The sequence below is a fragment of the Anas platyrhynchos genome, chromosome 11 (genome assembly GCF_047663525.1).
Source record: "Anas platyrhynchos isolate ZD024472 breed Pekin duck chromosome 11, IASCAAS_PekinDuck_T2T, whole genome shotgun sequence".
NCBI lineage: Eukaryota > Metazoa > Chordata > Aves > Anseriformes > Anatidae > Anas > Anas platyrhynchos.
This window is the reverse complement of record NC_092597.1, coordinates 3,653,533-3,672,240: the sequence shown is the minus strand read 5'-3', so window position 1 is coordinate 3,672,240 and position 18,708 is coordinate 3,653,533. Positions and strand designations below refer to the sequence as shown.

The 18,708-nt window shown below is 39.5% G+C and overlaps 1 protein-coding gene and 1 long non-coding RNA gene across 8 annotated transcripts in view; one reads left to right on the top strand and one right to left on the bottom strand.

The window, feature by feature from the left end:
* Nucleotides 1–807: 807 nt before the first annotated feature.
* LOC140003447 (uncharacterized) lies at nt 808–15,653 on the bottom strand. 2 transcript variants are annotated; one of them, XR_011812151.1, is made up of 3 exons: nt 15,551–15,653; nt 4,737–4,860; nt 808–4,212 (listed from the first exon to the last, which is right to left on the bottom strand). It is a non-coding gene; the product is annotated as an uncharacterized lncRNA (long non-coding RNA). The 2 variants fall into 2 exon arrangements; XR_011812152.1 differs by having other exon boundaries at nt 4,750–4,860.
* A 34-nt stretch (nt 15,654–15,687) lies between these two features.
* DMXL2 (Dmx like 2) overlaps nt 15,688–18,708 on the top strand; it is a 57,065-nt gene continuing 54,044 nt past the window's right edge. For all 6 annotated transcript variants that reach the window (XM_038184851.2, XM_038184850.2, XM_038184848.2 and 3 more), the window contains exon 1: nt 15,688–15,909. In XM_038184851.2, the coding sequence (XP_038040779.1) occupies nt 15,823–15,909 (87 nt within the window). In that variant the 5' untranslated portion in view covers nt 15,688–15,822. The remainder of the gene's footprint in view (nt 15,910–18,708) is intronic.

The following is an 18,708-nucleotide window of genomic DNA, read 5'->3' as shown; positions in this document are numbered from 1 at the left end:
AAGACTCGAAGTCAGCCACTTAACAACAACACCATCTCTTGTGAAATGGATACTGAAAAAGTACAGCCATATTCTGTCAGATGCTAACATAATCTTAGCATGTGTTGAAAAGAGAATAGTATACTACCAGGAAAGAAGCATGTAGATGTTTCATTTTTAGTAATGAACGCAACAAAAGTTTGGAACAAATTCATGCAAAGTCAATGACACTGAAAAGGTCATAAGTCATATTAGCTAAGCATTCCTTCTAAATTTGATATAAAAACTGCTGGTTTTAATGTGCTTGGTAAACTATGCCTGCCTTTGATAGAAGTCTCACAGTCTTCCTTAACAGCAATAGGATTTCATACTGATTAAGATCAATTGCAACAGGCTTCCTCTTCCACAAAGCCATATTTTCCCTTCCTATTGGTGAAACACACATTTTCCTTTCTCTGTGAGAGAAGATGAGAGAAGACGAAGTTTAAGTCCACCAACTCAAGTACCTGGATATGCCATCAGCATGTGTCCCATCCTACCCCCCGCCACCCCTCCTTCACTAAGCTTTTGTATATTTAATCTCAAAAATACAAAAGCACTGATATCACCATTTTAACTGATGACAAACAAACATATATAGAACTATACAACTTGCTCACATGTGAAAATACGGAATTGGACCCAAATCATTCCCATGAAGCTTAAAAGGTTACATCACACCTGTCGTGGTTTAACCCGGCCGGCAGCTAAACACCACGCAGCCGTTCGCTCACCCTCCCCCCTCCCTCTCTGGGACGGGGGAGAGAAATGGAAAGTGAAGCCCCTGAGTTGAGATAAAGACGGTTTAATAAGACAGGAAAATAATAATAACAAAAATAATAATAACAATAATAATACAATGGTGATAATAGGTAAGTAATAATAGTATGTACAAACAAGTGATGCACAATGCAATTGCTCACCACCCGCTGACCGATGCCCAGCCTAACCCCGAGCAGTCCGGCCCCCTCCCCCCAGCTAGCCACCCCTATATATTGTTTAGCATGACGTCAGATGGTATGGAATACCCCTTTGGCTAGTTTGGGTCACCTGTCCTGGGTCTGTCCCCTCCCAGATCTTGCTGCACCCCCAGCCTGCCTGTTGGCAGGACAGAGCAAAAGGCTGAGATGTCCTTGGCTTAGTATAAGCACTGCTCTGCAACAATTAAAACATCGGGGTGTTATCAGCACTCTTCTCATCCTAAGCCAAAACATAGCATTCCACCAGCTACTAGGAAGAAAATTAATTCTGTTCTAACTGAAACCAAGACAACACCCTAGGTGTACAGAGATAGGTTCAGAAGCTATGTTTCTATATTCATTAGATTACCTCTTTTTTTTTCTTTCTCTCCCCCCAACCCTACCCCTTTTCATCTCCCTCTCAACTCACCTTTTGCTTTCTTTCTCTACCTTTCTAAAAGCCAGAAGGGTACTAATATGACTACACCACGTTTGTGCTGCTGGAGTATGAAATTCCTATTGTCTAGCCCTTTTCCATCCTGAATTGTATACCGATAAAAAAAAAAAAAAGCACTTTTTGAAAGTCATGTGGACCTCAAACAGTTTTTCTGCAGGTTCTTTGAGGTCCACTTTTTACAAGGAAAAAAGGCTTACAATAAGTTTTATAGTGTATCAGACAGTGTATCAAATATAACCACTGGGTGTCACTAATGTTCTATTTAAAAAAAAATAATAATAAAGGACAGCAATTTACTAGCTTTTATGTGTATTTTCAGGTGGAAATATTTCAGCATGCTTTGGCCATCCCCAATCTCTGAGTCTTCATAAAATACCCACATATTTAGGACCAGCACTAAATTTAAACAGATGAATAAATGGGAGTACAGAATCTCAAGAGTTCTGTGTGCTTTCCCAAGAATCAATACTATTCCTGCCTCAACTCTAACTAAATAGTATTCAATTTAGCAAGCAACAAAATCCTGCCACAGAATAACAATACAGGAAAGCAGCTGTTTCTATGCTGTTGTTCTGAGAACAGACCAACCTAATTAGTTGGTGTCAAATACAACAAAAAAAGCCAATGTGTTCCTACAGTAAAAATCAACAGATCCTTTGTTACCATTGCTATCAATTGATAGCAAATCCAGCACTGATAAGAATTTTTCAGCATGCTTTGTATGACTGCATGGTTGATCTGTAAGTGAGCTTTGAAGGTGAAACTCTATAAATTTGTTCTCTTTTTGCCACCAGTAAATTACCTTTCCACAAGCAATACTCTGGTTCAGCCTGGATAAAGGAAATGTATTAAAAGGACATTCTTTCATCAGATCTAGGGAAGGGGGTTGTCAAGTGTCAGGTTGTCGACTTTCTAATTACTTCTTAACAAAATATGTACAAACAATAAATAGTTCAAGACAAAAATCCACCCTTTTAAAGCATGCAGTTTCTGCCAGAGCAGATCAACACTTATGTATATAGAAAGGCAGTTTTCTAGGTGTGTTATCTAAACAGATATTTTGATTTTATGTTTGAAAGATCAACACTAAGAATAACACTTTAAATCTAAAACTACTGAAATCAAGTTTATCCTTGCAGTTTAAGCATCTTCTTTTCTCATTAGCAATTCTATTTTTTCTTTGATATTTTAGTTTGTAAAAAGGAGAGCATTGCCCATTCCCTTGGTTCTTGAATATTGATCGTTATTCAAAAAGAGTAAGCTTTTTACTTCTATACGATCTTGCTATAATACACTGAGTGTAAGGAATACAGAAATATTACGCTAACAACAGTATACCTCAGAATAAAGTTTTATATCATCACCACTGGTTCCATGGTTCACATTTCAAACTAATCATGTCCAACTTAATGAAGGTTTCTGTTTGTGATGACTTTATGCTGCCTAATGGATGACAAAACGACTGCTTCCCTTCCTCTGCTACTTTGTGATCTAATTATAATATCAGATATCATCTGACATGAAAGTCTGTAGGGTCATATGTAGATAATGCATACGTAATGTACATAATATATGTTTCTTCCTGCCTCCTTTTCCCTGATGCTATGTAACTTTAACATTCAGTATGCATCACTCAGAGAATCCTGACAAGATAACATCAACAGATGCAGACTAGTTAAAATAAAGCACAGAAATGCTAGCAAATTTATCTTGCATTTTTTCCCCATCTTTACATTATTCATTAGATACTAAAATATACATTTTATGTTTTTATTAAAAGGAAGAGATAGATACGTAACGGAGATATATATTTGAACATTTTAACAAGTTGGAAAATGACCCTGAAATGATGTAAGCACACATAGGCCTGCATAAAGACAGAAGAATAGGGCTGAATTGCATTAACCAAGGTCCCAAGTATCTCTTTGGTAAGGGCCATTTCTAAATACATTTTCCTTGAGTACAGCATGAAGAGAGATATTCCGGGATCAGAAATACAGCTTAATAACTGAAGGTTCTCTCGTGTCTGTAAAGCCCACAACACCAAACACACACACATACATTGGAAATAAAGAACAAAGCTAAAAGTCACTATAAGACAAAGGTCTTGTCTCTCACTCTACAGGCAAAGGAAGACAGAATTTTTCTATAATCACTTCTCTGAACAGGTGGCCCTATTCCTACATTTTTTTTTTCTTCTGTGTATGTAAATTGGATATTCCATGTTTTTTGTAACCTTTCAGGTTTTCAGGGGAGAGAGGAATTGGTTTGCAACTATCCATGTTCCTGGAGATATTTTCTTTAACCTATAAAACCGTAATAAAAAGACTGAAAGCCTTCTGCTGTATTTCTCTAAGCATCCATTCTGTCAGTATATGCTCTTCCTGGACTATAAAGTGTTATGTGATGTTGCCCTGGAGGATGCTTAGTCATTTTTCTAAGGCACATACAAGAGTATTCCTTGGGCAATTATTCTGATCTATTTCACAGTATTGGTACTTACTAATTACTAGCAAAGAGGCGCAAATTTGCACTTTGGGACACTAAACTGGAAACCAAACAGTAAATATTTAAGAATAGCATAGCTGAGAACAAAGCTATACAAATGCATATTTGTTTGGCTACCATAAACCATCTGGACACCACCTTGCAGACAACACCTTTTCCCCAAAATGCAGATAAGAATCCAGAACTGTTAAAATTCCATCCTCCTTCCACTCCTTCTTTTTGGATCTTCTACTAGACATCCAATTCCAATGCCGTTCTACCTGCTGCATGCTTCAAAACATGGAGGAGAGAATTTAATGGAAGTGATCATTCATTTTCTCCCTTGACTGGTTAGGGCAAAGAAAATTTAGTGAATCATTTTGATACTTTGTGTAGGTGCTTCATATTTTTTTAAAATAGCAAATTTAAGGTCTGCTGAACTCTGAGATGAACTTACAGGCAAAAATATTTTACAATTGCACCTTAATGGGCAGACAAACTATGAAGAAAAACAATGTTGTGAGAAGCTTCCTTTATGACCAGTGTAACATCTAATGAGACCAGTGGTGATTTCTACCATTGGCAGAACCAACAAGTCTGAAGCACCTCAGTTACCATGAGGAACATTTTACCAAATGAATCACAGAACTTTCTCACAGCTACCACCAGCTGGCAGTTCTGAAATGCTAATGTTTGTTACCTTATGAATCCAACCCCTTCTATGTATAGTAGCACAGACTACTTCCCCTCCTACTTTATCCAGGGAGAAACTAAAGCAAATTTTGACACACAAACACCGCTCAAAAGGTACTTACGTATTTTTACTACCTTTTCTGCCAGAAGTGTGCTGTCGTCCCAGATTCAATAAATAAATAAATCACACTGGCTGTGCTGGCTTGTCATTTTATCTCCCACTTCCATCTGTTCATTTGCTCTCAGCTGGAAATAGGAGAAAAAGCCAGCAACATTCAAATACCCTGTTCCCTGGAACATGGAGCAGTGAAGAGACCAAATTTAACCAAAAACAATATTATATATATATATATATATATATATATATATATATATATATATATATATATATATGCACACACACATTTTTTAATGCACAATTTATGTATACTGTATATATTTTTTTTCCATCACAAATACAAATTGTATAGTCAGGTAGGTCAACATGATTACAAAATGACTGAACACAAGTGCAGATAACAAAATTACTGTAGGACTCTGGGCTCTATAGAGCAAAATATATAGACCCTGTCACTTCTCTTCCCCATAAAATATATAAATAAATAAATAGAGCTATTTTCAGTCTCTGCAGTTGGAATTGGAAAGAATTTCTGATGCTTTTGTAGCACCAGTTCCCAGATTTCCCACATTAGGTGGAAGAAGTGGTGGAAAGAAAAAAATAAAAATCACATTTTCGGCAGCTCAGTGTCTGACAATCCCAAATAACTTAATTATTACATCAACTGTTTTTTTTTTGTTGTTTTTAAGTTTTGGAATTCCTGCTTCATAGTTGTTCTGGTTTAAATTTAGTAATGTTTCAAAGTTTTCTGCAGAACAGGGATTTCAGTCAACAGCCAGCTCTATAAATTAATCTGTTTGTTACTTTGTTAGGAGAACTGCACAGATGGAGACTCTACACTGGTGCTAGAGGTCTAAGCACCCAAGCATCAAATTAAGCTGTTCAAACCATAATAAATTATTACATAGCTAGATTGCAAAGTAGCTGATTTATATCTACTACTTTTCTTAGTCATGGCAGGACTAAATAATTAAGTCATTTGCAGTGTTGCACCATCCCTCCTAGGCATCCCTCCTTTTCAAAGTTGGATTTTATTTTTTTGCATTTCAGGCTAAGACATAATGGAATAATTAATCTTTGTGCTGAGCCTGAGCCCAGCTCAAGAACCAAACAGAGAGAGCACTTGGCTTCTCTCAAGCTTGCTGTGGTTATTTCATATCTGTGATACAAAACAGAACAAATGCAAGGCTGACCTCACCGACCACTTGCAGCAACAGACAAGGGGTACTGTGCTGCCACCCACAAAATGCAGTTGGAAACAGAAGAAATTCAGCCTGGATGTTTCCTATTCTAGGGGATCTCTAGATCAATGAATCACAGAATCACAGAATTTCTAGGTTGGAAGAGACCTCAAGATCATCGAGTTCAACCTCTGACCTAACGCTAACAGTCCCCACTAAACCATATCCCTAAGCTCTACATCTAAATGTCTTTTAAAGACTTCCAGGGATGGTGACTCCACCACTTCCCTGGGCAGCCTGTGCCAATGCCTAACAACCCTTTCGGTAAAGAAGTTCTTCCTAACATCCAGCCTAAAACTCCCCTGGCGCAACTTTAGCCCATTCCCCCTTGTCCTGTCACCAGGCACGTGGGAGAACAGGCCAAGGTATCTGTAAAGAGCAATAAGGTCACCCCTGAGCCTCCTCTTCTCCAGGCTGAACAAGCCCAGCTCCCTCAGCCGCTCCTCGTAGGACTTGTTCTCCAGGCCCCTCACCAGCTGCATCGCCCTTCTCTGGACCCGCTCAAGCACCTCCATGTCCTTCTTGTAGCGAGGGGCCCAAAACTGAACACAGTACTTGAGGTGCAGCCTCACCAGAGCCGAGTACAGGGGGATGATCACCTCCCTAGCCCTGCTGGTCACAGTGTTTCTGATACAAGCCAGGATGCTGTTGGCCTTCTTGGCCACCTGAGCACACTGCTGGCTCATATTCAGCCGACTGTCCACCATCACTCCCAGGTCCTTCTCTGCCAGGCAGCTCTCCAACCACTCATCTCCCAGCCTGTAGCTCTGCTTGGGGTTATTGCGCCCCAGGTGCAGGACCCGGCACTTGGCCTTGTTGAACTTCATGCAGTTGACCTCAGCCCATCTGTGCAGCCTATCCAGATCCTCCTGCAGAGCTTTCCTACCCTCGAGCAGATCGACACACGCACCTAGCTTGGTGTCATCTGCAAACTTACTGAGGGTGCACTCAATGCCCTCGTCCAGATCATCGATGAAGATATTAAAGAGGACCAGCCCCAGCACCGAGCCCTGGGGGAGATGAGGAGAGGCAGAAGATAAGAGGTAGCAACTACTGCTCCCATCACAAGAATATGTCAGCAAAACAGTGACAGATGCTTTAGCTAAATGAAAGCTGATGACTCCAGATCAGGTTGATGTATCACAATGATGTGCTGGGACTGCGAACTGGAGACCATTTGAACATCAGAATATACTGCTTATAGATCCTATATGCTGTACTTCACATTTTTTAGCATGCTTCAGTAACACAGCACAGCTGGTGCCGAAACAGATGGAAAAACAGCTATCCAAGGTGTTAAGTTTGTGGCCCTACTCATACAGCTGGTCCTCTTAGTAAAACCGTACATGTAAGACCTTAACATTTATGCCTGATAAAAGCTGGTAGTCTGAGGCACTATACAGGTGGACCACCACACAGCCCTGGTGGGGCTGCACAGGCAGCGACAAAATAAAGTTTCTTTAAATAGGTTATTTGACCAAGAATGATGGCAAACACCCTTCACCAACAAACATAGCAGCAATTGTCATTTTTCATTTGATTTGCTTAACTCTGAAAAGGAAAACATAGACTCTCTGATAACTATAAGGTCATAATGAAATGAACCTTTTTGGGTACTTCATTAGTAATACATATGAAATACCATAAGATTCAAATAATAGACTGCTTGTCCTGCTACCTTAATTTCTGGATTTATATATTTGCTGGAATAGCAAAGCAAAGCAAAACATAATGTTGATCAGATACAGAGAAAAATATTGTTTACATTGATAAGGCTCCTTTACATTTATACCTTCCATGGAAATTCCAAATATTATGAACAAATAGATTTGACTTGTTTTCAGATGACTTTCAGAAAACAAATATCCATGGTAAAAAAATAAAAAAGCAAGTTTTTCCACAATTTTAACATAACAAAATTATACAATTTTCTACTCCTCTTACCACAGCAAACCTTTGTGAACAGATGGTAGTAGATCTGTGTGATGCAGTGGGCAGCATTTCCATATCATGCTGCTGGCAAGTATCAGTGACATTTAACTCGTTTACTCGTGCACACCCTCAGAACACACATGCATTGCTGCTCTGTCAGAGGTGTTTGGCACATACAAGTCCTCTCCTTAATACTACCACTTGCTTCCTCTAACCAAAGGTATTGACATTAGTTTCCTCCTGTGCCAAATGAGCCAGAATGATCACGGAATCAAAGAATGGCTTGGGTTGGAAGATCTAGTTCCAAACCCCTGGCCTGGGCAGGAATGCCACCCAATAGATCAGCTTCCTTAGGGCATCATCCAGCTTGGTCTTGAATACCTCCAGGGATGGGGCATCCACAACAGGCACTCACTGCAGCCTAACCACCAGCATAAGCCTAATTAAAGTTCTCTTCTTTACCCCACCATGAATTTCCACAGTATGTACAAGGGACTTCTGCATGTGATCAACCTGAGTTAAGGAATTCAAGAGTTTAGGGAGATGGAGTGGGAAAAACAAAAATAAAGCAGAAAGCATTGGAGGGGTGAGGGGGGATCACAAGCTAACAGGTAAGAAAACACAACAAGACCCCAAAGACATACACACACAAATTAAAGAAAACCTCAAACACTCTTCCCACCAAGTCACTGGCAAAAACTATGGATTTAATTAGGTCCAAATTTTACCTTTTGTCTCAACTTAATTTAAGGTATTTAACAGGATAGGCACAATGCCCTTTCAGTGAACTCTTTGCCCACTATCATTAATAATGGCTAGCATTCATTTCATTTCTCATATCCTGTTTGCGGTTGTGGAAACCAAGAGCATGTTTTTCATAGGCATCATCTTTATTACTATCTCAGAATTGTCTGCAAGATCAGAACACACAGCTCACGTCCCAAAATAATCCTAGAGATTCTCAATACTACATAATATAAAGATTCAAGCAAATGTCACTTTAACACATACTAAAGCATTGTGCAGATCAGTTTGAAGACTAGAGTAAAATCTACATGCTCCTTACAGACATTTTGATTGGCAAACAATCATCCTTAATTATCCCTGCACGGTGAATCTCCACAGTTATAAACCTCTACAGATCACTCAAATTCACAGGAGAGAAGGTTCAAAAAAAAATGAGTTGTTCCATTGATAATCTTCTGGGAAATATATTTAGCTTACTGTTAACAGTAACTTGTTTTTTATTATTTATTATTAGTAACACAAATCCCACAAAGGAATGCCAGTCACCAGTTTAAAATGAAGAAGGCCATAGAGCTTCATAGATCATACATGTCATCCCTGAACTGACCTCTGAGAAATCTTGCATGAAACACAATTTATTTTAGCAACTGAATACAGGGACAGCACTTTGCTCAATGCATGTGCCAGAAGTGCCACATCCTGAGTGGCATTTGCATATATAACATATATGCAAAGAACGTTATTAATACTTAAGGTATAATCGATTAAAAAAAAAAAAAAAAGCCAGGTCATTTGGTCATGCCAAGCAAATACCTGTCAGTCCCTTTCCTAGTAAATCAATTTGCAGTTGCCTCTGAACACAGGACTCTGTCTCTAAAATATTTCCTTAATCTAAAATAAATAAGTACATAATTAAATGGTAATTTAACACTTTATTAAGAAAATGACAGTAACTCAAACCTAACTCACTGAAACACTGCCCATGAGTATTACTGTTGCTTTCTACCTCCTGAAGTTTACTTCACTGAGACTGTTTTAGAAAGGATAAAAACAGCTAAATAATATTCATTGTAACTGATTCCCATGAATTTAGTTTTCATCTAGAGAGGCATATAAGTTCTTTGCTTCTTATGTTCACAAAGTGGTCAGACTGGAGATACTTGGTGAAAAAAGAAAAAAAAAAAGATGTTTAGTTGTTGTTTCTCAGGAGATTTTGTATTTTCAACTTTTTAGTCTGATATATAGAGAGAAATTATCAGAATCCTGTACAGTCCCAGTTACTACTAAGCACATGCTCAGTTCTATATCCACAGCGTTTTAAGAGTTAATTAGACAAGAGAAACTTGAGTTTAAAAATAAATGTCATCAGTGAGCAGAGTTGGTGAGAGATGCTTCAGTTATATCAGTAAGGAAGAATATTGATAACTATTTTACTTCATTTCAAATGGTCTTGACACGCTCACTGGAAATGCATAAAGCTTGTGGTCCCAAAGTTACCCATAGTAACCACATTTGCACTGCCTAAGCCACACCGCAATATATAGAGGCATTACACTGTTGTTCTCAAAACAAAAAAATACCATCGGGGTAACTAGCAATGGTTTGGCTCTTGAGTATCAACAAGGTCATGAAGCATATGCTACTGACTTGAATACTGAAGAGTTAATTATTAGCCCTCAAAAAATTACCAAACCAAATCAAAGCCCAGAAGCTTGCGCACAGATCAATTACACTGAACTGTGACCTGTTGCACAATGAACTAGTTCACAGTATCATTTAGTACATCTCTCTTCATGCTGCATTCCCTGCAGAGTCAAGAAACTCTTCTAGAGAGCACTTAGAAAAACCTACAGTTAGGTACTCATTACATGAGTTGTTCCTCGGAATGCTCTGTTGAGCACATAAGGAACACAAATTAAACTACTTGGATACTGTTTCCACTCCTTTTCCTCAACCAATGCTAATATACATTTATCTAGAAAAATAGTGCTTATTGTTTTTAATATAGCAAATGTAGAAGAAAATCGGTTCATAGTGACATTCAACAGCTAAATACATAAGTGATTTCATATTTTAGTTCCATCTACAGTTCAAAGGACACAAAAGTGACAGCTATAACATTAAGAGCTCAGTTGTTTTCACTTGCAACTTAAAAGCCCATATTACAATCATTTGAAGTGTAGATAATATTATAGTGGGCTCAAGGTAGTCTTACCAAAAGCCAGTGAGTCTTAAGAATCTGTTGTTTTAGGATACATTCAGATACACATAGGAAATAAGTTTGGCAGAATGGCACAGCAAGTAAAACGTAGATTTATATGTTGCTTTAAAAAAACACTATGTAAGTGCCAGCAAAATTCAAGAAGAGTACCAATAGGAAAGCAAAATGAAAATAAGAGAAAAGCTACTCCCTTACAGATTCTTGTTCTTATTGGAGTAACAATAGCTTTCTTATAAAATAAGGATGTATTAGTGACAAAGTACCATGAATTTGCAGAAATACACAGTACAAGAGCTACCAAGAAAGCAAAACACACATAAATTGAGTATAAACTTTTCAAATGAGGGTCCTGAGATTTTTTGGCATATGTTCCCCAAAAAGGCTTTTAATTCAAGTCTTCCTTAATTCTTCCTTGAAGAAACAGTCTGTACCTGAAAACAGGCTTCAGAAATTCACAATCGGAATCTTGTTCTGGTGTCCTCCAGTTTCTAGATAAGAGCCTGTACTATAAATAACCATGTTAAACCTTTACAACCTTAAGGACAGAAATGTCTGCCTCTGAGACACAAAAATTAAAACCTTACTGTAGCATAATACAACTCAATTTTGTTTCACCCTTCTTAAGGACATGAGTCTGAGGTTTTGTTTGTTTGTTTAAAAATATGACCAGGAGAAATGCCTGGAAAATCCTTCATATACATCTACTGCCTTCAAAACAGTCTCATATAGAATGCTTTACCATGGGTCAGGAAAGTTACTTGTATGTAATTGACTATAAAATCATTTGTTGTTTTACTGAATCATCATTTAGAGTAAAAGTTGAAGAATATGCACTTAGAATCCCTCCAGTGAGTTCACAAATAGCCACATGTATTAATCCTTTTCTTCCTGATGCTTGTGAGATTTATAGAGAAGATACACATGATCAGACCTGCAAAAGTAGAAAGCATCATTCTTCCATCTGATGAAAAATATTTATTAAAACAACAGTACCTCCTACTGTATGTTAGTATCTAAACTCTCTGAAAGTGATTCCAAACATTTGATCACTAAACATTCTCTATAGCATTAGCATTTAGCTACTTGGAGTAACTTGGGTTTACGTTGTCTCTGCTTTCTTAGCATTTGGGTATTTACAACAGAAAAATAAACAAACAAGTCAATCATTGCTTAAAAAAAAACCCATCCCATACAACTCTCTCCAAAAATTCTAGCCATCTGGAGCTGGCATCATGATTAGACAGACTGGGAAGGAAAGAAAGAAAAGCCTTGAAGCTTCTGAAGAAAAGTAAGATACAGGGCTTCCAGAAATCACCTGCCTTAGTCATGGAGTCAGCACTGTTGAACAAGTGCCTCAAATCCTTTGTGCTGTTTTAACTATCTGTCCTTTTCTCTACCCCACAATTTAATTAGATTACACTTTTAAAACAGTGGTTCTTTCCCTCCAGAGGTCTCTGATTGTGGTTTAAAAGAACTCTTGAAAAGATGCAATTTAGGAGCAGCTTTTAATGTTATTGTTTTTTACTTCACTCAGCTTCATTCTTTAAAATTGAAGCATTGGTGATTACAGGAGAGTAATGGTCCACAGCGGCGGACATGTTTAGACACCCAACTACTGCAGAAAGTGTTCAGCATTTATGTACCCTTGAGGAAGGAGAACTTTCAGTTTCTAGAAACATGATCTTTTAAAAATATCCAAGCAAAAATGGTGCTGTAACAAGGTCTTTTCAGGAGTATAGAAGTGATCATCCTTCACAGATGAATGTCTTCTTCAGCACACAATGAACAACAGTTTACAAAGTTATTAGGCCAATCCTATTCTGTCAGTAATAGCAAAAGTACAGCAACAAAAACACATTCCAGTTTAGAAATTAATAGCAGAGAAGAGGTGCCACTTAGTATGAGTTGAAGCATGTGATTTTCTCCAAGCTAACAGCTGAATTTGAGTTCGGGGGTGGGAAACATACAACTTTTCTTCAAATAAAAATACAATTTTTTCAATAATTCAGTGAAGATTTAAGGCAGACATCACGAATCATGAGGAAAACATTCACAGAATCATAAAAGCATTGTGCTTAAAAGCTGTGTGTCTCTTGTGAACAGGTAAAGGCCTTCAGCAGAATAGGAACTGACACAGTGGTCCAAACAAGGTGTGCTCCTCATTCTTCAAGATACCAACTCAAGAATGCAGCATTTAACTTTTGAAATAAAATGAAATGTGTCCAATATGGCTATTTATCTTCCATAATGTTTCTTCAGACCTCCCCCCCCCCCCCCCCAGGCTATGGGCAGAACATTTCTTTCATGTGTGCTTTAGGACTTCTTCTTGTGCAAATTCCACAGTATAGTCTTCTGAACCATTTCTTCCCCTCCCCATAAGACACTTGGATTTTTACCCTTCTACCACTAAGGAAACCTAGGGAAAAAAAAAAAAAGCCTATATGTTCTTTTGTTACTGTTGTTTTGGTTTTGCTTGTTTTATAATCATGATTTCTATACCAACATATATTTCCTTCTGATTATTCTGTATAATATCTTATTTCACCAAGCAACTATATTCCTTCCTACAGCAAATGAAAAAAAAAAAAAAAAAAAAGTTATTTCTCCATAGCATCTGTGTAGCTCAGTGCCTGCTTTCTAAATTTGGATCTCTCTCATTTGCCTCTCTCTCACTCATTTAGGAAGCCACAGAAAAGAGTGTGAAAGTCCCAACCTTTGAATACTTACAGGCTTGTTTTTCTTCTTTCCCTGTTGTTTGGAGAAGGCAAACAAAGAGTCATCCATACATACCATGGAAACAAGGTCATGAGAGGTCATCTAATCCATCCTACCAGACCAAGCCAGGAGCAAAGTACCCTAAGCGTTCCTAATACCTTGTTAAATCTCCACCTAAGGTGCTGCTCCAACTGTGGTTTATTAGCATAAATTAAACTGTCATTTTGGTTCTGTCCAGCAGCTGCTTTCCTGCAGTAATAGGACTTCTTCTCCCCCAGTTCCAATTAATTTCAAGCCAAAGGAGGGAATTCCTGGTCAAACAGCTTACAGTAGAGGTAGTGCTAATACTTTCCTTGCTTTGTAACCCTAAGCAAAGTTATTGAGCAATGCAACAAGCTAGTCAGGAACAAAAATGAAAAAAATGCCCCTTACGTGTTTCTTTTTCCCCTCAGAGAGAGAAGGAGGGGACGAATGGGAGAGATTGCTACATGTTCTTGTGCATAGAAACCACCGTTATATGCACTGAAAGCCATTTCAACATGAGATATTTAAGTCACAAATAAGGATGAATCAAGATAAATGAAACTCGATCTGTCAGCAAAACTCAGGTGAAAATATTTTTTTTCAGGAGGAATGGGAAGGGCTTATCTGCAGGTACTTGGAGAGCAATTCTTGCACAAAGGTCTGCTTCCACAGCCCCAAACACAGTATTTTACTAGGAAATCCCTATTTTGGCATTATTTTCACTTTAAAGAGGAATCTTACCTGCTTCATTCTCTGTCCCATAACAAAGTCACAGTGGAATAAGAGCGCCACACAAGTCAAACACTAAAAAATCCCTCACCAGCTCAAACAATGAGTCTTTCTCACAGCTGGCACACTTAAGAATTACCGGCACTCTTAGTCTGATTAGGTAACAGAAGTCTGAGCTAAAAGCCCGAACTCTCACCAGCCATGTCTGTCACCCAGTAAGATCAAAGTGGTCCTGCAGGTACTCTACTTGCACTAAAGACTCTTTGCAAAGAAAACCAGACAGCTTCACTACACCTAGGAGAGGAAAATGCTTTCCTTAAGATCATAGTGTTCTCCTGTCATCCTATTTAATATTATGCCTGCCTGCACTGATTTTCTATTCAAAAGCTCCTTATCTTTTCAGGCATTAGTTAAACTTTATTCCACTGATTTCCAAAAATATACTGGTTTTACCATTAAGTCCTCCTGCATGCATTTGAAAAATCTTACCAAAACAGAAACCAGTTGTAAGTTAGCATACATTTTATGTGGAAGTTAATCAGAAAAGTTATGGAATAGTAAGTATCAGTGGAAGCATGAGAACAGAACATTCTATAGTAGCTTCATATGTAACCTGGCCAACTGAAGATCAAAATGGTCATCTCCCATTTCATCTCAAATAGAGATAGCAACCCCTTTTAAAGGGAACAGACATTAAGTAGCATGGGAATAGGGTCAATCTTACTTTTTTGACATTTTTGTTGGGTTTTTGGTGTATGTTGTTTTTTTTTTCCATTAAAAGGTGATTTCATTATATTTTAATTTACCGCTGCATTCTGAGTAAACTCATTTGTTCAGTAAGAGATGTGTACTTTCAAGAAGCAGTATAAGGCAAGAAAAAAAAAAAAAAAAGCAAGGGGAAATAGAAACGTTGGGGTGCAGCTGGGCCTTGGGATGCAGGACCGATGCCTCCTGCCAGGAATAAATGAAATAAATAAAAAATAAAAAATAAAAAAAAATAATAAAAAAAAACTTTTATCTCCCTCCTGCTCCTAGGAGGCGCCCTGCCGCAGCCTCACCCCAAGGCGTAAGCCGAGCGCCCGGCACCCCGCGGCGCCTCAGCGGCCGCCCGCGCCCCTCCGCTCCCCCTCAGCCCCTCAGCTCTCCTCAAGCGCCCCCCATCCACCCATCACCCGCCCATACGGGCGGTTGCTGCTGCTCGCGCCTCACCTGACTCGGGCGCTGCCCGGCGCGTGCGCCGCCTCCCCCCACCTTTCCCTTTGCCTTCCTCTCTCCCGCGCGCGCGCGCTCCCGTGGCGGGCAGTGCCCGTGCCCGTGCCCGTGCCCGTGCCCGTGCGGCGGGCGGGAGCGCGGAGCCATCCGGGTCTCGCTCGCGCGGTGCTCGGTGGAGGCGGCGGTGGCTGAGGCGCTGCCGTCCCCGGGCGAGCCGTCCCTGGGCGAGCCGGGGTGTGTGTGTGGGGGGGGGTGGGGAGGGGGCCGCCATGCACCTCCACCAGGTGCTCACCGGCGCTGTCAACCCCGGTGACAACTGCTACTCGGTGGGCAGCGTCGAGGACGTCCCCTTCACGGTAACGACGGGGCGGGGGGAGGGGGATCGCTGAGAGGGGGGTGCTAAAGCGGAGGTATTGTGGGAGTACAGGCGGCCGCGGGGGCGCTACCGCGGGGCACCAGAGCTCTCCCGACCCCGCAGCCCCCCAGCGGGCAGGGCCAGCCCCGCCGTGGCCGTTGAGGGGGGGGCGGGCGGGCTGCGGTGCCCCCGTGGCGTTCCGAGGGCCAGGGACCCTGTGTCCTGGGCTGGGGGAAAGCCCCGAGCTGGGTGGCCCCAGCCTGGGGGTCGCTTCCTCGCCTCTTTTTCTTTTTTTTTTTTTTTTCTGAACGCGGATGGTGTTTTTCCGCACGGAGAAAATACTGTGTTGCACCAGGCATCTGAAGAGGCCTATCTGCTACCCATGGGCAGTTGGCTTCATTTACTGGGGTTAAAAAAACACTAATTTCTTTGGCAGGTGCTCCTGTAAAAGTAGATGAGAAGAGATGCCTTCGGTAAATTTCAGGGGTCTGTGAATTTACATAATAAATCTGCTTATCATCCACCGATAATTTCTTGTCAATTCCCATGTCGATTTTGTGTTCCTCAGTTTCTGATGTGCCTGTCAGATTTTAACGAATGATCACCTTCTGAAGCACTTAGCACACAAAAATCTAATCAGTATGTTGTTATTTGTGAATAAATTGTCTTGTTAGACTGTGTTAACATCTACAAGATATTATCCAAGACACAAACAAATTCCAAATTAAATGATATAGGGCATCATTTTTGGTCTCAGACAACCGCCATCAGACTTGTCAAATGTTTAAAGCTTACTTTAGATGATCACAGATGTCTAATTTCAGTAATGAATGCTTGAAATTCATAAGAAAAGGTGCCATCTTTTTCTTTCTTTCCTTGTTCTGCTGCTATGCAGCCATACTGACATTAAAGGGACCTCTTACTTCTGATATTTATAAGTAACACACTCACATTCGCATTCTGATGTGTTGTCTTTCCTGTAACAATTTGAAAAGTCAGTAAACTGCTGCTATAAAAGACAACTTTTTGCTATTTCTCATGGCAGTTTTGATAACATAAAAAATTAATATTGACATATATTACAGTTTAAGTAAGACTTTTCCAAGACTTCAGTCACTGTTTTCTCTGTCTGCTGTGACCAATTTTTTTTATAATATATTTAAGAAGTAGCTAACAGGATGGGGATGACTTTATAAATGTATTTCCTGAAATTCTGCAGCTGTAGCTTTCCTCTTCCCTTTTTCTCTTTTCTCTGTATTTGTGGTAGGCTTTTAACTTCCAGGTCAGTGTAGCCAGAGCTCAGATGATATGTTCTGCCTAAAAAATATACTGTTTTAAAGCTTTGCTGAATGGCATCTTAGTTATTCTGAGGATGACAAAGGGAAAAGGAATGTTTGCCATTCGTTATTTTTTATGTGCTAAAATGCTAGTATTAGTGACTCCAGGGAGTGAAACAAGAACTAGGATCGGACAGTTTTTTCTTTTTTTTCTTTTCTTTTTTATTACTAAATGACAGAAGTTCTGTTTTTGTCATTTCTGGTGATGCTTCAGTGCACTATTTGACTTGCTGTTGAGCTGGGCTTCCCATTCTCATTTCAGCAAATATTGTTAACTGTGTTTCCACAAAGGAATTCACAAAAGTTACAGGCAGTCAGTTGATATTTATATAAATGGGCCTTACAAAGTACACACCCTGGCTAAAGAGAAAAAGCACACAATATTTGAACCTTGTAGTCTACTAGGCAACTAATGTATTGTTAAAGCTTGTAAACTACCTACATTTTTGAAGCCATATTTGATTTTACATAGCTTTTGTCATTAAGCAGCCTTTTTTAGCTAACCCAACTTCAGTCACCAACCCTAACCCTAGGTGCTGTGTATGTTACCAGTCTGAGTTCCCGTGACCTGGAATAAGGTGGTTTCTTACAAAGATGAGCTGTGCTTAATCTGTTTGTATGACTTCTGCCCTTTGTCCAAACTCAAGGCTGTTTTTTTTCAGAAACTTTGAACAGAAGATAGCTGTTTCTAAGGTCAGTCTAGGTACCTGTACATAAGCACTTTTCTGATGGAGTTGAAAAGTTTTTAATTTAGTTTTTTAGTTTTTGAAAAAGCTTCTTGGCATCTTCCATGCCAGCACTGACACTTGGCCTGGAACTGTGTGTAATCACGGAATGGCTGAGGTTGGAAGGGACCTCCAGAGATTATCCAGTTCAACCCCACGCTGAAGCAGTATCACCTAGAGCAAGTTACACAGGATCGCATCCAAGTGCATTTTGAATATCTCCAAAGAAAGAGACTCTACAATCTCTTTGGAGAGCATGTTCCAATGAATTTCAGAAACAGTTGCAGGTAGAGTTTCCCACACATATGTAAACTTTGGCAATTAAAAAAGCAAAATGTTCTTCCACAATAACTGAGAATAGGCTTTCTGCTCTGCTGTGTATTTCTCCTCTACTTCATCCTTCCTGAAAAATCACTTAGTAAAAGTTTCATTTGAAATCCCACTATTATTTATTGCATATAATCTGTATGTTCTCCACTGTGTCATGTTTACACGAATGGCACAATAGCCTCTTAACTTCTGAGTCCTTAGTACATTTTTTTTCTGTGAAACTCTGTGTGTAAACATATTGTAAAGCATTTAATCACAAATCTGTCTCAATGTCAGTTTAGGAAAGCCTACTCTACCAGCACATGCTAGCAGTGGGCTTTTTGGACTTATTTTGCCAGTTTGCATTGACCATTTGTAATTCTGGTGTTTGGGAGAGAGAAGGGGGATTGTAAATGTTCTGTCTGTTGA